The following is a 21,318-nucleotide window of genomic DNA, read 5'->3' on the forward strand; positions in this document are numbered from 1 at the left end:
TCCATCTCTTATTTCAAGCAAGGTCCCTACCTGCAAGTCCCAGTCCCGAGCCAGCATCTCTGAGCATGGCAGCAGGATTCCAGCAGGGAGGAGGTGACGGGGTCACCAGTTTGGCCAGTTTGCCAGCCAGCTGCCCAACCGGGGTGTGAGTTTGCCCTGGGTCTGTGTCATGGACCCAGTGGTAGGGCTCTGGGCTGACTCCAGATGGAGAACCCAGTCCCTTGGCACCCATCAGCCTGTCTGCATACGGATGGATTTTGGCTCCCGTCCATGTCAGTCTTCCCCTGCAGCCACCTCTACAGGATTTAAGTATTCTCCCAGGTTCACCACTATGCAAATATTGAAATTAGCCCTTTGCATGATTATGTAGATAGTGACATTACAGACTTTTTCAGACGAGGAGCACTGAGGAATTCATGTGCCTTCTCTGCTGACAGCATCAACAGTCAGTTTATTTTTCAGTGAGCTAAAGAATGGCCCCTAGTGTATGAAAAACTTCGGCATTAAAGTATTTGGTATCTGGAACATTTCTTTTTTTTCTTAAGCTTTTCTCTGAATGGAGTAAGAGCACAAGGTGCTGTGCCACAAAATATTGTAAAATCCAGCCCTCACCAGGAAGGGTCCCATTCTCAGAGACTGAGATTTTAACTGAGGCTCACTAAAACAGGAGCAGATTAGGAGGAGCTATGAGGGGAGCTGTCGCCCCACTAGCAGGTCCAATATAGCCTATGCTTCCAGCCTGGCAATGAAGTTACCACCTGGAAAGATGGTTGTTCACGTTCAGTTGATCTAGGGTAACCAAAATCTGCTAGGAATGACAGATATAGTGAATGTGCCTTGAATCAGGGTAAGAGAGCAGCAATTCTTGAGATCCTTTCAACTCTGTATTTCTGATTCTATGAGATCTAATTGAAGTACAGGGTTCAAATTCAGTCCTTAAAATGAAACCCCTCAGACTCTTCCCCTCTTCAGAAGACCCTGAGGACCTGAGAGAAGGCAGCAGGTCTCATATCCCACTGTGAAACAAAGAAGCCCCTGGGCAGGAATCTAACTGGTCTGGCCAAATGGCCTTGGGACAGTAATTTCTCTGTGGGAAAAGACATCTTTGTCACATCAGTTACATTTCCACAAAATGCTGCATTTACGAATCATATTTTTGCCTCATTCAGACACCTTCCTTGAGAGCATCACCTTAGTGAGAGCTGCAGTACAACCAAAAAACTGTGATGAGCGTGCACGTGCTTAAACAATAGCCACTTTGTCCCCCAAAAATGCTGCCATAAGAACATTGGATGCAGCTATTACCTTTTCTTAAACTACTGATGATTGCTTGTCCATGGTTCAAGTCCTCTGCGGTGTGGAGCATAGCTAAGCCTGATTAGCCAGGATCACATTTTACCAGTGGGGCTAATGAGATTTATCCTTCATTCCCACACGCTGATCTGTCATCCCCATTATTTTACATCTCACCTTGAGTTAACAAATGGTCCATCTTCAGAGCACACTGGGCACGGCCACAGGGGATTTGGCACTCTGGATATAATGTGGTCTGCCACGTTGGATGGGCAGTGACAAAAAATATCCCTCTTCCCCCAGGTCCTTCCATCGTCCCACTGCAGCGAGCAAAGCCAACACTGGGCAACCCTCTAAAATGTTTATTTGGACCAGTGGCCGGAGCTCTACATCTTACAGACATGATGAGAAAAGGTAAACGGCATCTATGCTGATTGTCTCTTACGGGTTTGAATCTTTAGGAGTGTGGCCTGTAGCTTCTCTTCCGTGGCAGCACTAGAGAAGTAGGAGGGCTGCAAAGGGTGTCCGTCCCTTGCGTCTCAAACACCCCCCCGACCCGGCTACTGCTCCACCTACCAGCCGATGAGTGCCAGGCTTAACACGCCAAGCCAAAACAGAGTGGAGGGACAACGCCAGAGCCATGGCCAAAGCCTTGTCCTTGTTCCCAGGACATCAGCAGCACACCGTGACCATCTCTGAGGTCAGCCCACACGCATCGCACGTTTAAAAGCACACTAATCCCCAGCCACAGGTTTTCAGCCCCGGCTCCAACCCCTGTGAAGCCTTTATGCCTTTTGCAGGTCTCCTGCTTCCAGCCATCGGCCCACACCACTCCCGTACCCCTCTCCAGACAACACACACACACCGCCTCCTCTCTCCCCGCCAGATCATTGCCCTACCTAACTTTTACACATTTGGATGATGCATCCAGCTGTCAGAGATGTTTCTACGCATGCGTGCGTGAGGAGGAGCGTGTGCGCAATACACTGCAGAATAGCTGGGGGATGACAAGTGGCTTGAAAGTGAGCTGGTAGCCCACCAGCCCACTTAAGGAGTGTTGCTGGAGGGGATACGCTGAAGGAGACAGAGGAATAAATGAGTTACTGGATTTCCCAGGGGAGCAGGGAATTACACAGAAGGGAAGGAAAAGGAAGGAGAGGGTTTATGTCTGCAGACAAAGACAGCACTCAGTTGGGAACGAAAGAAGTTAAATATCACTGATGAAAGAACAATTGTCAGTAATGCTCAGACTCACCCTTCCAAAATCTCTCTCCTTTGTAGTGATATTTGCTGGAGAGCTTGTCTTGTCACAACCGGACACATTTCCCTTTCTTTTCTTCCCTTTCCTTTCCTCCTTCCCTCCCTGCCTCCTCTCCTTCAGTTCTTCTTGCAGTCGCCACTAAATGTAATCACAGAAAATCAGACTCCCGTGAAACAAAAACAGAGGTCAATGTTATCTACAGTGCCAATTAGCAAAACACAGCCTTCAGTTATTCTAATGAGACATTACTGCTGGCATCTGCTTGGGAAAACTGCACTCATGAGTTCAGGCAGCAGAGCTGCCCTCAGGACACCAAGTTTCCTTGGAGAATTGGCCCATTTGCTGAAATTTTCTGCAAAGGCTGCATAGGTGTTCAGCTCTTTTGATAATCCGATCCCAAACAGACATTTTGAAGCCACAAAGGCCAGCTTGGCAGCAGGTTTCCATGGACTTTTGGTTGGAGCTGGTTATCTAACTGCCTCATGTACGTCTGCAAGTCTCCTCTTTTAAGTGAATTTTCCCCAGGCCAATGTTCTTCTGCGTTAAAACACTGTCATGGGCAGGATGGTCCAAGGTTAGACACTTGGAGGAGATATCTGCCCACACATTGGGCTGGCTGAAAGCCACGTGCTCCTGATTAGCACCGCCTTCAACTCACACCATGCCTTTCAGTGGGACTTACTAACTTGGGCTGAGCACTGTCCTAAACAGGGTTCACCGGTGTCTGGTCAGCTTAAACCCTGGGCAGAGCTCACCCCTGCCTGCCTGCAGAAACAGGGAGGTAGGAAGCGGTATCTCTATACTTATACACCAGCCATGGTAATTTCAGGTGCCTTTTCAAGCGTTGGGTGGTTTTATTTCCCAGGTGGTCCTGTAGAGCCGTACAGAAGGAATTGTTCATACCCTGTGGGTGATTAATAAAATGCAGGAGGGAAAGGGAGGAAGAGCAAATCTGACTGGAGCCTCAGGACTGCAGAAGAGAGGTGTGAACACAGAGCAAGTGTTGCTAGTGGGAGAAACTCATCTGCCAGCATCTAGCAGTGATTTTTAACACGTGTAAGATCACCAGCAGCATCACGGTATCAAACAGGCAGTGCGTTTTAGAGAAATGACTTCCCCTAAATGACCCTTTCCTAGGAATTTTTGTTCTTTAAACTTCAGACAGGAAGATTGTCATGTGGAACAGCAAATTTGTCACCTAACACATGCTACATCCACAGACTTTTGAGGAATTGCACTGTAATAATAACCTGTGCAGCAATGGGTCACTTGCTGTGGAGGAATCACCTCCTCCCGGGTGGAAGGTATCTCTCAGGCATCCCTTTTTGCAGGATCATGCCCAAAATGTATGTATTTCATTGCTGTTTTAGACATCCACTGTTCCCCAACTGCCACTTTTTATGCTTCGAAAACCTAGCCAAGCCCTCATTCTTTCTCAGGTGTCAGTTAGGCTTTCCACACCATTGTAAGCTTGGAAAACCAAACCACTGGTTTCGTTTGGTGGGGAAGAGGGAAGGAATTGAGTGAACAAAATCTGTTCATATCAGTAGGCATCCTACAACCATCACTGAGAGAGCTCCAATGAGATTTCCTGTTGCCATAGCTCTAATAACAAAAACTGATGCAGCTAAATATACCCTGTAAAAAAAAAAAAAAAAAAAGTAAAGAAATTGGCTTCTGAGCAGAAAAGTCCCCGAGCATTGGGAATTCTGCAGGTAAGATACAGGAGGGGTTTTTCACCCTTGCATTGAAGGATTTCTGATATCAGTAAACACCTCAACATGAGGTAATTTGAGTGACATCTGCATAACAGCTGTGATATCAGAGAAGGGAATGTGAATTCAAAGTCACTCTGAGTAATTCAGGCAGGCAGGTATCCCCATCTGACAAGCCCCATGACTGTGCAGTGCTGGAGGAGGCACTGTCTCCCCCAGCACCACATGATGGTCCATTTGGAAAGGAAGGAATCTGAGGGTAGCTAATTTGTGTTTATCTAAAAAAAAAAAAAAAAGTAATTGCAGGTGCCTGGTTATTCTAGATTTCCAGTGAGGAAACCTGATCCCCTTTGCAGACCTCCTAGATCTACCCATTTTGGAATGAAATAAGAACTGTTGTACTGGGTCAGAAGCAGCATTACTTCAGCCTCTCCTGCTCTATGCCCAGTGCCCAGTTGCAAACTCTTTGCATACAGGACCATTCCTAACACATGCCAATAAACTAATCACATCCCCGGAGCTGCAGATCAGTCCCGTGCCAGGAGAGCACAGAGCAAGTTGGTATGCCTCGTCCTTCACATAAGCGAGTGCTAAAAGGTCACGTACCTCATGATGGCAAATAAAGGTCTTGGCTGCAGCAAATACGGGCAACTCTACAGAAGATGTAGGACTTCTTTATTAAGGCCAGTAGGCTCAGACCAGCATTGTAACTCTCCTTGGCCATCTCATGTTCAGGCTAACATAACCTGGGCTGCCTAATTTCATCACACAGGTCCTCCCTAAACCTTCCTCTGGAGATCTGTAAGGAGCTGCTGACCACATTGCAGAGGGATCCCCGTGCTGCTGCTGTGCACAGAGATGTGGAGAGAGAAATCTCTGCTCTGTCCCCAGCAGGCACAGTCATGACCGAGATTTCCTCTCTGGCAGCTGAGCCCGGGTAGACCAGCCAGCCCGTATCCTCTGAACAATTTGGCAAAAGGAACATGGAGATTTAGCAGAGGAGAACTTCAGTTTGGAAACGATCAAGGGAGCAAAGACCTTTTTGTCCTTGGAGGCTTGCTTTCTATTAAATGTCTTTGCACAGGGCAGAAAGACCCCATGTTCTGACAGCTGGGACTTCTTTAAAAACAAACAGCCCCCCCTCGGTGTCGTATTTGGGAAGTTATCACAGGTAATCACAAGTATTAGAGAGAATCATCTAGATGACTAGTGTCTGGTATGCAGCGATCTGTACTTATACACACCGCAGCAGTCAGCTAATTGTGGCTGTGCAGCCCTGGGATCCAAAATCAGCCAGCTAAGCACGGCACTCTTCCAGCTCACCAAGCAGAAAGAGGTCCCCAGGCTGTGCCAAAAGTTCACGCGTACACAAAATCCCCGCCACGGAGCAGCGCACGCACGCGTGCAGGCCACTGCTGCCGCTCCAGCTAAAGAGATGCTGAGGCTGCTCTGTTAGTGGCAAAATATTGTGTGCAACGTATCACGTCCCCCCAAAACAGGGCTCTCAGGGGCAAAAATGTGAGGTCTGGTAATAGCAGATGTTCCCAGTATCATACAGAGAAAATGGGCGCCTCCCCGGCGCAGGCACGAGTGGGGAGGAGGAGGAGGAGGAGGAGGATGGACGGTTACTCAGCGTGCCTCCTGGGCTGCGTCAGGACCGGTGCGTCACACGCTGGCACGTGCCTGTGTTACCAGACCGACTCCTGGCAGGGATTCAGGAGAAAAAAGTCCTCAGTAAGGTGCACAAGGCTACCACTTTGCTGTTGTTCAGGGCTTTGAACAATAAATATTTGCAAAAGAGCAACCGAACAACTGCTCCGAGCGTGCCCCCTGAGGCGGAGTTTCATTTAGCTTTATTTGCTATGGCAGGCAAGTGTGGGAGATCCGCCTGGCAGGCAGTCGCCATACACCGTCCCCTTTGCCAGTCACCTGCCAGATAGATCATTTCTACAACATACCCTTCAGTCCGTCCTTTTTTTTTTACCTCTCATTGCACGTTTCTTGGCTCAAGGCCACATGGGAAGTATTTGTAACCATTCTCAATTAGCTATTTGTTTTTAAATTGTCCATTTGTATCCCTTTTATGTCCTAGCCGCTCTGATGACATTAGTGAGCGATTGCACTGCGTCTGTTTTATGTCTACACGCTGACATAAGTTATGCTGTGTGATCAGTTAATGTGCTGGAACTGCATGACAATCTCTGCCTTCCTGCCTGCTTCCATTTGGGAGCAATGCAAATCCTAATAGCAGCTCTCAGAGTTAAATACAGTTTGATAAATAATAATAGAAAAGTAACATTAGATTATTACTCTACATTACTTCTTTGAAGGCAATTGCATCTGCCAGTTGACAATATATTTTTTCTCCCCAACACCAGAGAAAATTTTGACAGGCTGAATTACCATTTCATTTCCAACTAGGAAAACATTGACAAGACTTAAAGGATGGTTTTGAAGAGAAACCATGGACATCTAAAGATGTAAATTACAGTTGGATGAAGAAACCTCAAGGGGTCTTAGGTATGGGAGACTATTGACTGCAGTACCACCTAAGCAAGATTTTTGCTATAAAACCCCACACCATATGTGCTTTTCCTGACTATGACTCATCATCTGAATACAAATTTAATTCCAGTTTTGGGGAGTTTATGATTAAACCTATTTTCTTGTTTCTACTGTGTTTATGTATGATTTTACATCTGTCTTAACTCTATTTCTTTGTCCCTGTTAATGAATGTAAGTTATATGGTTGGTCTGACACAGTGCTTTTTTCCAAGGTTGAGTGAAACTTGGTGGTTTCAGCTTAAATGAGTGGTGGGTTTGCTAGAGCCCAAAGTGATGTTGATGTTGCTCACCTGCCATTTTGCAGACAGTAGAAGAGGAACTTCTTCCACGTGTACTACTATGTCCATGTTATGGTGGTGCCAGGGCTCAGAAGTGTGCGGTTCACATGCTTCGGGTGCTGCCTGGATGATTCAAAAGAACCGTAACAGAAAACACAGGAGATTTTGACCAGCCTCAGGTCTGTAAGTACATTTTAAACCCACAAAGTTTGAGTGTGTTTGAAATGTACTCAAATATTTCCTTCTTCACCATTGTGTCCTCATGACCCATTGAATCATCAAAGGCTCCGAGATGAAAGAAGGACTTATGGTTAGAAAATGCAAAGGACTCTCTGCTGAAGGGGGAATGGTTTGTTGTAGCTTCTTTTTTTTTTTTAATCCCAGAACAAATAGCTCTGGTGGATAATTTTCTGTGAGGGTTTTCACTGTAATGAGTAACTGGGCTTCCAGAAAGCTATTTTATAAATAAAGTAAATAAGCTCCCAATCAAAAAACCTACAGAAATCAATTGCAAAATCCCCACAGTGTTTCACGAGCTTTGAGTCACACTTGGGGCAGAAAATTACCCAAACCACTAGCCTGCAGGGAATCAAAAAAAGAACGTGGTCCTTTCAGATAATTTTAGTGACGGCTTTCTTCAGGCTATTTTCTACATATGGTAACACAAGACCTGTTACCATATTCAACTGAAGAAAAGACACCTCATATACCTAAACATCTTCTATTGGCCTAAGGTGGCATTGACAGGTCAAATTCACCTACGGTATAATTCAACTGAACCAATGAAGCTGTACCAAAGAAGGATTTACTGAGCTGGCACAAGAGTCTAATCTTTATATTTGCTGTAAGAGGTTTTTACCTTTTCAAAAATGGCTGTAATTTATTTTGGAGATGAATAAGTTTCCACCAGGTCAGAGTGGATCCGATGAAAAAGGACACCCGAGGACCCTTAAGCCTTTCTCTCCCATGAGATGGGTATGGAGGTGGAACTATCCACCCTGTAGAGGCTTCATTGGTTAAATATGAACTTCACATAAGAATGTATTATTTTCAACCTCAGAAATATTTACCAAAAAATCAGGGATCACGATCTACTGGACAAAAGGAAAACAGTCACAGCCCTAAAAGCCGGAGAAGACCGGGCCATACTCCTCGGGCTGGCCATGATGGTGTGCTCTATCATGATGTACTTTCTCCTGGGAATCACCCTGCTGCGGTCTTACATGCAAAGGTAATTTCATGATGGTTACCCTGATCTCACACTCTCTGCTTCACTGTCTTCGCATGGCTTATTCGTTTGACGCTTTTTATTAAAGTTTTATAATTTTTCCTTTGGTCAACGTAGGTCTGATTCTGCACTTCCTTACCCCAGTATAAATCAGGCATAACTACAGTGAAAGCAAGTTGAGTAACACCGGCATAGGTGAGGGAAGAATTAGGTCCCTGTTTGACAAAATCTTGATCTTTAGACTTGCCACAGTTTAACACCAGTATAATATCCGTATCAGCTCGTTGGCAGTCTGCTGAACCCTGTAAGCCCCTCACGGGCTGCTGCTGCAAAATCCAAACTCAGGAGAAAACAGCAAAAACATTTAGCAGTCTCAAGAAACAACGCACTTTCAAATGAAGAATGGAGAATTAATTGGGGAAAGAAATCAAGCTGCTTTGCAGCATGTAGTTTTCCGTGTAGGTTATTACTTTCATTTTAACAAGTGAAATCCTCCTGAAATATAGTAATTTGCTGAAAGTGAAAGATCATCTTTCATCATTACTGCACTGTGCTTAATTTTTCTGAGGCCTTCTCTGACTTCCTTCTCTGCCACAGAGCAGAAAGTTTGGCCTGTGATTCGTTAGCAGCATTTGAAATCAGTTTTCAAGTACTAGCCCTGTATAAAATCCAGCCCAGACTGTAATAAGACTGTCAGCAATGTTTTTTCTGCCCTGACCGGTGGAGTTAGGAGAATGAAAAATGTGTAACTGGGGATCAAAACATTAGTCTGTCATGCCCAAAATCACCCTGAGGCAGCGGCCAATACCTGGCACATTTTTGGCTTATCCACCACAGGCTTCTTCTTTAGGCATGTACAAACTGGTATGAACATCCTCAATTATATTGATGCACCTGCAGGAAGAGATTCCTTCTTGACCCTGCAACGATATGGAAAAAGTAGCGGTGTCTGAGGATGAACTGTACTGATTTGCAGCATCTTGTTTGTGTCATAAAGGCATTTGTCCCTTTTTAAGTCCAGGCAAAGTTTAGATTTTGGAAACAGAGATCAAGACCTGTTAAGTATCCAAGAGCATTTGCTTTTCCAAATTGCTCTCCCAGACCTTTCAGCAATATCAGGGTCAATTGCAGAGGCTGCTAAGGTCAAAATTGCTCATGTGGAAAGAGAGGATTTACATTACAAACTGTGTGAAAAATTGCCAGAAGATATCAAAGCACCTACAAAGTATCAAATATTCCATCTTCACAAGTCTGTTGCAGGTAGGTGTTACTTTATTACCCCCATGCATGAATAAAACAGCAGTCAGAAAGGTGAAAGTGAGAAGACGACAACCCAGGAGTCTTCGCTGTCACGTCTCTTCGCACAGCCAGATCTCCTTAGAGGTTGTTCTCCTTTACAGACAGCAATAACCCTCCAACAAAATACTCCCTGGGAGAGGGGGAAAAAAAATCCTTCCACTTGATTTCCCCCCAGAAATCATAGCATAATTTAATATAAATATAAAATGGAATATACAAGCAGAATTACTGCCAAAGTAAAATACCAAGAGAATTAGAAATCTTTGCTATCACTTACCGTGTAAAGCCTTTTGTAGGTTTGGCAAGGGGCAAGCAGACCCTCAGCCCATTCACGGCGAGTGGCAGGACGGCCGCGCTGGGTGTGAGCCGAGGGGCTGAGCGGGGCTCAAGGGGAGCTCTGGGGTGAAACCTTCCCCCAGCCCGTGGAGGGATTTTCACAGAGTCCTCAGTGTCCCCTTCCCACTGCTCTCGTCCCTAAGGAAAATACAGCCGTAGATTTTTAAATATATGCGAGAAACCCAAGTGAACATTGCCAGTGCACACCCAGGCTCCATCGTTCCAGTTTTAGCCTCTGGTGAATTGGAGACAAGCTAAAATCCTCCAGAATGATTACAACCGCTGACTTAACTTACAGAAAACCGAGCAAGCTGCCACTAGAAAAAGCCTTTCCACAGGTAGACTTGCACGCGGTACCACTTGCGTGTTACTGTGTCTTCATGAATATGAATATATGTACCCTGGTAATTCAAAGCTGTCCTGCCAGCCTTCACTCTAAATTGAACCGGACTTGGTGATTAACCATCAAGTCTTGGTCCAGGGTGTCCTGTCATGCAGCACTGCGTGCGTCGTGCTCTCCCCAGGGCAAGCTGCTCAGTTTTCTTCTCTGATATCTCTGCTGATTCCCTTTGGTTTCAAATATACCTTCTCCAGACTAAAAGTTCCAGTTTCCGTTTCGTTTATACATAGAGATAAGTGAAACAGGTATTTTTGTGCCCAAAGCACAAACTTTGGGTACTACAGAGCAATACATGGTCTGCGATGTGCGATGCGAGAAAGTCCGGCCTTTGCTCAAAGCCCTGCAACGTGTGCCATCTCCTACAAGATGCCCCCAGTATATCGCTGACAGGAAGCCTGAGCTGCATTTAGTGCTTATTGCCCATTCTCACCATGCTCTTATGTCTCTTTTTTCCCTACTCAGCGTCTGGACAGAAGAGGCTCAGTGCTCGCTTCTCAATGCATCCATCACAGAAACCTTCAACTGCTCATTTAGCTGCGGTCCAGACTGCTGGAAAATCTCTCAGTACCCCTGCCTCCAGGTCTACGTTAATCTTACCTCTTCTGGCCAGAAGCTTCTGCTCTACCACACCGAGGAAACAATGAAAATTAATTCTGAGGTAGGAGCACAGAATCAAATTTCTTCCTAAATGGGTTTCTGGAGGGTTACTCACCTCGTTATACCCATTCTTCGCTTTAAAGTAATATAAGGCTTCCAGCTCCTGCTTCACTGGTAAGTACGGAGCAGAGAAAGCAGAAATCAGTGCACAAACTGAGCTCACACCTCTGAAGGGGGCAGTTTTCCACCCCCATCCCACGCAGGGAGCGCAGCTCGTCCCACACGGGCTGGTGTCCCCGGCGGCTGGAGCCTCCCTCCTCCTTTGCAAGTGCTTTACAGGCACAGGCTAGCGCCGAGCACTTGTCACATTGATATTCTTGTGCGGCTGTGGACAAGTCACCTCCCACCCGGGTATGGCTCTGCACGATAGCGAACTCCCCTAGCGATGTGCACGGAGCATCAGCGGTGGTGAGAATAAAAACGGCTTTACTACTGTGAGGCCAGGCAAGGTGACGGGGAGAGACGAGAGCCCCGTGTCTAACAGCAGGCATGTCCTCATCTCGACCTCTGGTGACAAACTCTGCGCCCCGAGCATCTCCATTGAGGTCCGCCGTGCCGCGGGGGTCAAGGCACAGCACTTACCCCTGTGGATGGTGCAAAGATGCTGAAAGTTTGCTGGGCAGGGGCTGTCAAGATAAAAGCAGAAGCATAAAAATAAAAGGCCTGGCTTTTGGGCACCTATAAGCTAAGGAGTCAGCCCATCTTTCTTGCACAACTTCCCTCATTCCACACGTTGAACCAAAAAAAATGATTTTTAACAAATCTGCGGAAGAATCCCTCTCTCTGCTCCAGCAAGTACAAAATCCAGCATAACTCCATCCAGGTGGGATGGAAACAGCTCCTGTCTGGAGGCTTTAATGAACGCAGCGGATGCACAGAAGGCATCTCCCCGCCGGCCCGCAGCCGCAGCTGTGCGGCTGTCGCAGCGCTGTGCATCACACCCAGGCAAGCGGCCGCCTCGGCGCCGGTCGCTGTTTGCTCCCTCCGCGTAGCCAGGCAGGACTGGACTAAGAAATGTCCCTCTCCCCACCTGCCTTTCTTCGTATCTACAGTGCCTGGGTACCTAAGACTGCAAGCCGTAGCGAGCCGGGACGCGGCTAAGTCATTAGACTTGCAAGTGCCAGATTTGCATTAACTACTTAGTTACCCAAGGTCACTGAACCCCAAACTGTGGGCGCTTGGCAAAGCGCAGCCCGTAACAGCAGAGGCCCGGTTCAGGCAGCTGACAACGTAACCTATTGTGTTTCTATTTATGGCAGCAGTTCAGTAGACCAAATTACTTCTGCATATTAAGATGAAGCGATATTAAAATTAGTCAAAGCACGGCGTGGTTGCACCGGGCCGGTTATTCTGCTGGATAATTAGCTCCTGTGGCTGAGAGATGAAGTTCTCTGGATCTGAAGTGCGAAACGGAGAAGAACGCCCGCATCTTCCCCTCCGGTTCGGCGTCGGTGCAGAAAGGAGGCACTCGCCGTTCGTGAAGTCTGCAGCAGGACAGACCCCACTTTCTGCTGGGGCAGAAGCAAAACCCAGGGAAAGTCATGCCGCAATTTGATTAAAACGGATCAGATGGGTCTCTGTGCTCCACTGGATTCAAATAAATCAAGAGATTCAGCATAAATCTCCACATTCTGTTACTGATGATTTTTGCTTGCTGAAACGGACTTTGAAATTCTCCCTGATGCCGCCTCCTCTTAATTTAATGTAGGCATAGTTAATACTTCTCCAGCCCAGGGTTGTTTTACAGGTTAAGCTCTGCTCTCGGGAGGATTCCTAGGTTTTCCTGACATGCTGCTGGCTATGTGACCTGAATCCAAACACAGTTTTGAATGGAAGTTTGCAATGCCTATAAAATACCTGGCTTCTTGTGCCTGGTGAGGACCAGCAGAGAGCCCAAGCTCGGATCAGCACAACCCACGTCAGGTCCTTGGACACGCGCTCCCTCTCCCCGAGGGAGCAGCCCTGAGCACAGCTGAGTTTGTGATGCTCCAGCTGGGTGCTAGCTGTCTTTCTCCATCCATCTACTCAGGTCTGTGTTTCCTATCTTTCTCCTTGCCAAATAAACAAAAGAAAAAAAGCCGTCCCTGGCTCACTGAGCCCTGACGTTACTGGGGTCGCTGCAGAACGTGACGCTTACCCTCCGAGGCCGACGCCAGTGACCTTCAAAAGGTCAGCATCCCCCCCCAAGCTCCCTGCCTCGCTGAGCACCGCTGCGCACGCAGGGCAGCATCTGGAGCCTGTCTCTCTCCTCTCCCCGCCAGCTAGCGCGGATGGAGCAAAATGCACTTTGATTTTAAATAATGATTAATCTAGGAGACTTGCTGTCTAACCTGTCGGCCCACAAGGTGCAGTAAGCAGTAGGTGCAATTTATATTGACATCTACAGCGTGCTGCTGCCAGTCTCCGGTGAGAATCAGTGGGAAGTAAGTCGATATCAGTCGAGCTGCTCGAGTCTTTCCCAGGAAAGCACACGAGATTTTTCATGGCTTTTCATTGCTCTCACTGTGCGTACTTTATCTCTAGCCTTTAGGACAAGCCCAGCCCCTTGTCAATACTACAACCATAGCGGTTTAAATGCTTCATGGCTACACTTTCCTCCCTCAGCTGTCAGAGGAAAGCTGTAACCTCTGCGAGAGGTAAATTGGCCGGCGTCCCCTCGTGCCTCGACCACGGAGCCAGGCTGTCACCCTGAGGAAGGGCTGCGGTAGTTAAAGCAATTCTAGAGGCCCCGTTTCGATCTCACACTATATCATTTTGATTCTTTTTGTGTCATCGGAGCTACTGCTGATTTATACCCTTGCTCCATAAGTGAGACAACAAGCAGGATTTAATCACCAGAATCACCGTTATGCCAGCTATAACTGCCTGAGACTCAGTAATGATGGGGCATCTCATGGTTTCCAGCTGAAGGTTCGGGTATTTATAACCTGGGCAGGAGTTTGCCTGCTGCAGCGGGGGAGCAGCGATGTTCCGCTGCGGCTCCCAGCAGACCCACTTCTGGGCTGAGACTGGAGAATTCAGTCTGCAGGAATCAATATCAGGCCAAAGCAGACACAAAGCTTCTCCTTCAGCCCTCGGTTCAAACCTGTTGCAATTTCCAAAAGAGATGTAAAGAGATGTTCACTGCCCAGCCTGAACTGGGGGCTTTTCTGGCAACAGCATTTTCAATGTAACGTCCTTGATTTAAATGAAACTGCCTCCAGCTTGCCTGGAGATTTTCTGTGATCTCCATCCTTGGAGATATTCATAACTTGACTGGACAAGTTCCTGAGCAATTCTGCACTGAGCAGGGCATCGGACTGGACATGTCCAGAGGTAGTTCATACAAGCTACCTACCCAATCCTTTAAATTAGGAAAGTAGAGCTGGAAATGTAATAACCAGTAACTGTCTAGTATGTTCTTCTTGTGATCAGATTGCAAGTAACACAAGAACCACTCTTCTCACGTTGTATCACAGAATCCTCACTTGAGGTAGAGAGCCAGACATTGTTTACTTTCAGATTTGCAGAGTTCCAAGTGTTTGACAATGCAGAGTTATAATAAAACAGCATAGATTTAGTAGTCTACATTCACAGGTACAGCATAACAATTGTGGGTATAAAATTCCCTGCCAGGCACTGGAGAAAACTAAATGAAGATCAAACAAAAGAAAACATCAAAACATCCCATTATCCGTGTCTACCTACTTGTTCACCCGTGCAACACCGCAGACACCAGCACAGCAGAGCCAGCCCTCCGCTATCCCTGGGATCTGGCTGGGGAAGCCAAGGCGTGGAAGGAGGCCAGCAGCACCCCACAACCACAACTTAATGCACACGGAGGGTCCTTGTGCCGAGGAGCTCCTCAAAGCTGAAGCCAAGATGCCTCCAGGAGCTCAGGAGGACTGGAATGAGGCGGACAGCACATGGACTAAAGGGCAACCGTGTCTTGGAGAGTGCATGGGAGGCGGTTTCAGCACAAGGAGCCTGGCTGGGAGGCAAAGTAAATCAACGTCCCTTGCACAACTGCATTTTACAGCTTCGTGCTATCAGACCCTCTTGGCACGGGCAGCCCAACCAGCCCGACACGGCCGGTGGCTCTGTGCCATCAGGTGTAGGAGGCAACAGCTCAAGTTCTGCTTCAGCATCAGGTCTCCTCTGGAAATGCTTGGAAAATACTCGGACTTGCAGGAAGTCGGACCTCCCTCCGCTGCACTCCTGGGACACTTCCGCAGACTTTGAGTCCAGGAATCTGTCATCATTAGGGCTTTTACGTGCCTGCTGTTTTCTGTCAAGGGGGAAGGGCTGGACTTTGGCAAGAGTGGCCAAGTCCTCATTTAATCTCCTCCCTCAGGATACTTCAAGAGACTTCAAGAAACAAAAATGTATAGCACCAAAGTTGCAAGAAAAAAAAAAAAAAATCTGTGCTGGAAATACTGCTGTTACAACAGTGATAGCACATAACTTAGTAAATGAAAATGAGGTACACTTCGCTGAGAAATTTCCTCTACTTATTAGATTATGATCTATTAAAGAGTCATAGGCACTGGAAGAGAGCTTGTGGCTTTGGACATTTAAGACAAAGCTGGGCAGAGTGCAAGAGAATATCCTGGAGGGAGCAGACTGGCACCAGCAGGAAAATGGATGAGATATTACTGCTCTGATATTTTCCATCTCTAATTTCTAGAGCTCTATGAAATATTCATAATGGCAGTGCTGCCATGCTCTACCCTTAATGCTCCAGTCTGCTAGCGCCAGACAATCTTTCTGCCGCGCTTCAAATCATATTCTGTGCTAATAAACTTGCCAATGAATCAATCAAATCCTGTTACGAGGTTAATCCTTTGATCATTATTAGGACTAGAGATTTGTCGCAGTATGTTACAAAAAAGTCACAGCATAGTCATGAAAAAGAACGGAGGAACATTTATAAAGTATATACATTAAAACAATAATAATCAAAACCCATGGATCGCATTATTTTAATTAAAACCCCTTTTTTCCTTTGCAAAACTCACTTTCTGTCATTAAATTATCTGGAGCTACTTTAGGTGCTCACCCAGGACAAGCAGGTTCAGCTGGGCAGGCAGGGAGGATGACGGGGACCCACGATCACCCCATAACTGTGAGGCAGTGCTGACCTTCTGGGTCCTCCCGTGCACATTCCATGAGAAGTTAAGCAGCAGATTTCCACCCCTCCTGAAGCAGTTCTTGCCTAGCTAGAGAATTGAATCAAAATCCTGTGCAGGTGTAGAAAACCTTCAGGTGTGGAGGGGCGTAAGTGTCTAGAAGACAGGAGGGAGCGAGGGGCCCTGGGCTGCTCCCGTCAATCCTCTTCCAGACCAGCAGCAGCAACAGCAAATTCAGGTCCAAATCCAGATGCTCTAGGTCAAAATCCAGATGTGGCCTCAATCCTTATGTGTCTGCCCACCGCCTCACCAGCCCACACTAGCTCTTTGCGGGGAACGGTCAGCTCAACCCAGGGCCACTGTCCTGCATGTTCCATGGAATATCTTCAATGCATGGACTCCATAAGTTAGTTTTTTAATTAACTTGTCTTTTATATTCTTTGGGAATGCTAGGTTGAAAAGGTGTTAGGTAGAGCCACTCCCAAATCTTCTTTTCATTGTGACTGAGACTGAAATACAAGCAGCATCTTCAGAGATAAGGAAGTGTTGGACTTACGCTGGGGTCAAGAGCAAAAATAAGACTAAGAGCCATCCTGGTAGCCAGGCTGATCTTCAGCTAGAGGTTGAATGAAAGGCTTCTGGGTTGTCAGCAGGAAAACTGTGTTTTCTCCTATTTGTCCCTAATCGACGCATTACCCCTTGTAAAATTACAAATTACACAGGAAAGTTTGTGTAAAGGTCTCTCGTCAGCCTCCTCCTCTGTGAGTGAACTCCTGTGCCCGCTACGATCACTTTGATCTGATCCAAGTGAGATCTAAACTACCGATTTGTATTTACAGAGAGTCAATTACTCATCTAACTGCGAGCATATGCATGCCACTTAAGATGAAGAGGTACTTCATCAGTTCCATTTTTGCATGTGTAAATTAGCAATAATAATATATTCACCTATCTCAAAAGGCCGCTGTGCAGATTAAAGCATTAATGTTTGTACAGCACTTAGAGGTTCTCCAATGGGAAATTCTGTAGATGTGCAAAATATTGAGTTTTGTCTCTGATAAATTTATTATTAGCTTAATAGTATTCCACTCCTATTATGAAAAGCATAATCATCTTGAGATTTTCCTGCTTGCCACCTGAAAACAGACATTGTAGCCGGTTTGAAGATACATTTTTCTTCCTCTAATTTCTTCCCAGTGTTCATACATACCCAAGTGCGGCAAGAATTATGAGGAATCCATGTCGCTGGTGAACGTAGTGATGGAAAACTTCAGAAAGTACCAACGCTTCTCCTGCTTCTACGACCCCGAAGGCATTCAGAAGAATGTGATATTAACCAAACTGTACAGCTCCAACGTGCTGTTCCACTCCCTCTTCTGGCCCACCTGCATGATGATCGGCGGGGTCGCCATCGTCGCGATGGTAAAGCTGACTCAATACCTTTCCCTCCTCTGCGAGAGAATCCAAAGGATCAACAGATAAAAATAAAAACTTCTCTGAGATTTAATTACAGCGAAAATACTGTTTTCTCATTCTTCACCAAAGAACCTTAAGTTTGTAATGTGCAAGTCTGTTATAAGTTCCTTACTATATTCTTCTAAGTAGAGCAATAATGCAAAAGCTGTTCTATATGCAAACATGATGTTATTATTATGCAGACAACTGGAAAAAATACTGTTTTGTGTTGACTGTCTATATGATCTTGTTTTATGCTGAGACTAGTACTTCTTTCTTTTGTATGGCCAACATAGGGCTCAGTGCGACCATTTGCCAAGCTTAATCAATTGACACTTTCAGTGTAAAGGATTCTGGGGGAAATTCACCGCTGGACATTGGGCAGCCAACCACTTGTGCATCACTGGGGTCTCATGTCTGGCTCGGTCCATTCGATGGATTTGTGGCTTTGCTTTTTTATTATTGGCTGCAGGGGCGGGGGGGAAAGCATTGATAGGGTTTTTTTATGGTAAGATGGCACAAAAGGGACGTGTTTTGAGGCCAGGATAAGCATACGGTATTTCCAGGACTTGGTGATGCTTTGTGTTTGCTCCCCCAGTTCAGAAGTAAATTTTACCCTATGGTGTTTAAGGTCTTTTGGAAAACCCTTTGGAGTTTTATTTTATTTAGTGCTATAATTTCCTTCTGTCTTATCAACATCATCTTTGTCACTTGCAGAAGCTGTAGCCAAAAAAACAAAAATCACCTTGTTCCATTTTCTATTCTAGTCTGAGCCCTGTTGATGGAGATGGGACCAGAACACCTTATGTAAAGGTTTATTACTCATTTGTCTTGTATTTGCTACCATATCACTGTAAAGAAAAAATAACACAATCAGCTATTTTTTCATTTTTTACTTCCAACTATTTTAGATTTTTTTACTTGATATATATACAGATATATATATAAAGAAAAAGCTATATTATATCTAGTTGTGTATTGGAACTTGATTATGGGGGGAGGGTTCTTTGTTTTTACCAACTGGAAAGTGTACAGTATCACTCATGTATTTATAACCTTCATCCTTGGATAATAACATAACATGGAGGAGCAGCACTGCAGGATCTTATCCAATATTCATGATGTTGTTTCAGTCAAAGGTCTCTGTTGCTGTGACATCGGAATTGACAAAAATCTCATCCAATACTACGGCTCTGTTAACTGAATAGTTAGATAATCATCACGACACATCTGGAAATCTCTTCTGACCTTAACTCAGTATGCAGTGCTGGCTGACGTGAATTATGATTTAAAAGGCCCAGGTGCAATGATTTATTGGAAAAACTGAGATTCTGACTAAGATATTGTCCTATCTGTCAAATATTTACCATGGGGAACCTTGCCAGTATAATTTCATGCACACCATAGTCACGATTTCTGCATAATTTATTTTTATTCTCCTATAGAAAGCATTCCTTCTTATGTTATGTTTTAAAGACACCTCTCGCAGTTTCTCACTTTGCACTCAGCCTGAAGGACAAAAGCAAGGCAGCTCCTGTGAGCACCCTGTGAACTCACTATCCAATAGCTCAAAGAAACCATTTACAGGCCTATTCAAACCAAGAAACTAACTTTTTTTCCCCCTTCAAAAAGACTGCAAAGCAAGTATTCTGCCTAGTTCATCTATATATAAGTACCTTTCCGCAATGTAACATGAAAAATTTCAAGATATTACAAAACTTTACAAGTCATGCAAGTGTAATGTGAGCTGTAAAAGAAATGAGTTCTCAGCAGTGAAAATGAACCTGCAATCTTGTAATCAGTAGTATAATTTTCTTTAGGTAAATAAATTCTTGGAGGGTGGGGGTATAATGAGGGCTCCAAAAATATGTAATAAAATATTAAATTAAATCTTTCAGATTTCAATATCTTCTGCCTTCAGATCTGACTTGTTTCATCAGACTTTTCTTTGTAGCTTCTATTACCAAGAAATGAGGAATGCTGATGCAACAGAAAATTCATAAAGGTTTATTTGCACAAATGTGGGTTTAATCAATCTGTGGGATTTGCAGAAACCATTGTCAGTGGATCTGGGCACCCTCGGCGTCAGTGGCACTGGAGTCGCAAAGTCTTTAGTGGACTGCCAGCAAACTTTTATTCAACCACCCGACCGGCAGCAGAAAACGTGGCTCACCCCCGGTGCCAGCGCGGCCGGGGGGATGGAGACGGGGGACCCCGGCCCCGCTGCCGCAGAACCCCGCTGCTCTGCCGCACAGGCACGGGACCGCCATAGCTTCGGTGGTGCCGCCACGCGGGGACACAGGGATTCGTTGCCCGGTCCCCGTGACACGAGGGGCTCCGGGCTGCGGATGCTCGTCGTTGTTACAAAACCTTATTCTGCGGGTTTTGCCGAAGAGGGAGGTATCTGGGTGAGGCCCCAGGAGCCACACAGCCAAGGAGGCATCCTGACCCACTTCTAGATAGTCCAGGTGGGTCCCAGGGTGTATCTTCATCCTTCATAAAGTTGATTTCCCCTCAAGCAGAGAGGTTTGATATGTGTCTGGTGTCGCCATCCTCCGTTGTCCCTCGTCCATCTCCCCACCGTCAGCTCAGTCATCGATGCTGAAGGAAGGACCATGCTGTCGATCGCGATTCACAAATCAGAGATAGCGCACAGCATCGCCACCAAAGAGCTGCGGTGGCTTTTTCACACCATTACCGACACTGATGTTGGCCGTTCACACCACGATTTACATGGCCTGTGATAAAGTAGCTCTTTGGTTGTGCATGTGACATTTTCGGTGCCTGTATTTGTGCATTTTGGTTCTGGTGACAGGAAAGCTGATTGTTCCTGACATTTACACATCAAATGCTGCTTTCAACACGTTGCGCCATAAACATTTCACCAGCGCTCCTGTGGGTGAAACATCTTGACGCCGTTGCAGTCTATAATCATTTTGTTGACATTAACGGAGAGATCTGTGGGATAGCAAAACAACTTGAGTAATTGGATGGAGTGAGGTAAAACAATAATTTTAAAGGGAATTATCAGTCTGATCACTAGCACAGTTAACCCCCTACTGAAGCGCTAACATTGCAAACACAATTTCTGACAACTCCTGCTGCCCCAAACAGAGGTTGTGTTTCAGTGGGGATGTTAGCCTGTGCTATTTCTTTCTCTACCTCCATTTTGATATCATGTTTATTCCCTGCAAAAGTAACTGACATTCCTGTAGGCAGCTCAAATGAATGAGAAATACATGATAGTGAAATTCAGTGATCAGGTAAATCTACACTGAGACTGGTCCTGACCCTTCCCAGCACAAACATTTCACCTCTCGATGGCCCAGCTGGGCATTTGGGACAGCAGGGAACGACAAGTGCTGCAAAACTCCGGCATGTAAAGGTGCAATATGAAAACGGCGGTGCAGTATTCACAGGCATTATGAGCTTATGAGAGGCACCCCTGTGGGATTTAAAACATGTGTAAGTATTCCAGGTGCCAAATTCACATGGCCTTTTAATAGTTGTGATTTTCTTAATTAGATTATTTATGTCAGGTCTTATTTCTATTCTGGAACATCTAAATCTGAAGCTGAAGTGTGAACATCCCTGCCGTAATACGCTGAAACTTGACACCTTGCAGCAGACTTACTAAATGTCACCAGCTAGGACAACGGAGAGTTTATTTTGGTTTAGCTTTTCTAATTGAGGAGATGTCACTTTATCTCTCAAAATGTACCC

At 45.8% G+C, this 21,318-nt stretch overlaps 1 protein-coding gene across 8 annotated transcripts in view; it reads left to right on the plus strand.

Moving 5' to 3' along the window:
- LOC115347039 (calcium-activated potassium channel subunit beta-2) overlaps positions 1-19,500 on the plus strand; it is a 153,449-nt gene extending 133,949 nt beyond the window's left edge. For 6 of the 8 annotated variants that reach the window (XM_030027907.1, XM_030027906.2, XM_030027910.1 and 3 more), the window contains 4 exons: positions 1,597-1,707; positions 8,173-8,343; positions 10,838-11,033; positions 17,338-19,500. In XM_030027907.1, coding sequence (XP_029883767.1) covers positions 1,597-1,707; positions 8,173-8,343; positions 10,838-11,033; positions 17,338-17,622 — 763 coding nt within the window. In that variant the 3' untranslated portion in view covers positions 17,623-19,500. The remainder of the gene's footprint in view (positions 1-1,596; positions 1,708-8,172; positions 8,344-10,837; positions 11,034-17,337) is intronic. The other 2 variants (XM_030027909.1, XM_030027913.1) reach the window with 2 other exon arrangements.
- Positions 19,501-21,318: the final 1,818 nt, after the last annotated feature.

This window comes from Aquila chrysaetos, chromosome 10, assembly GCF_900496995.4.
Source record: "Aquila chrysaetos chrysaetos chromosome 10, bAquChr1.4, whole genome shotgun sequence".
In the NCBI taxonomy this organism is placed as follows: Eukaryota; Metazoa; Chordata; class Aves; order Accipitriformes; family Accipitridae; genus Aquila; species Aquila chrysaetos.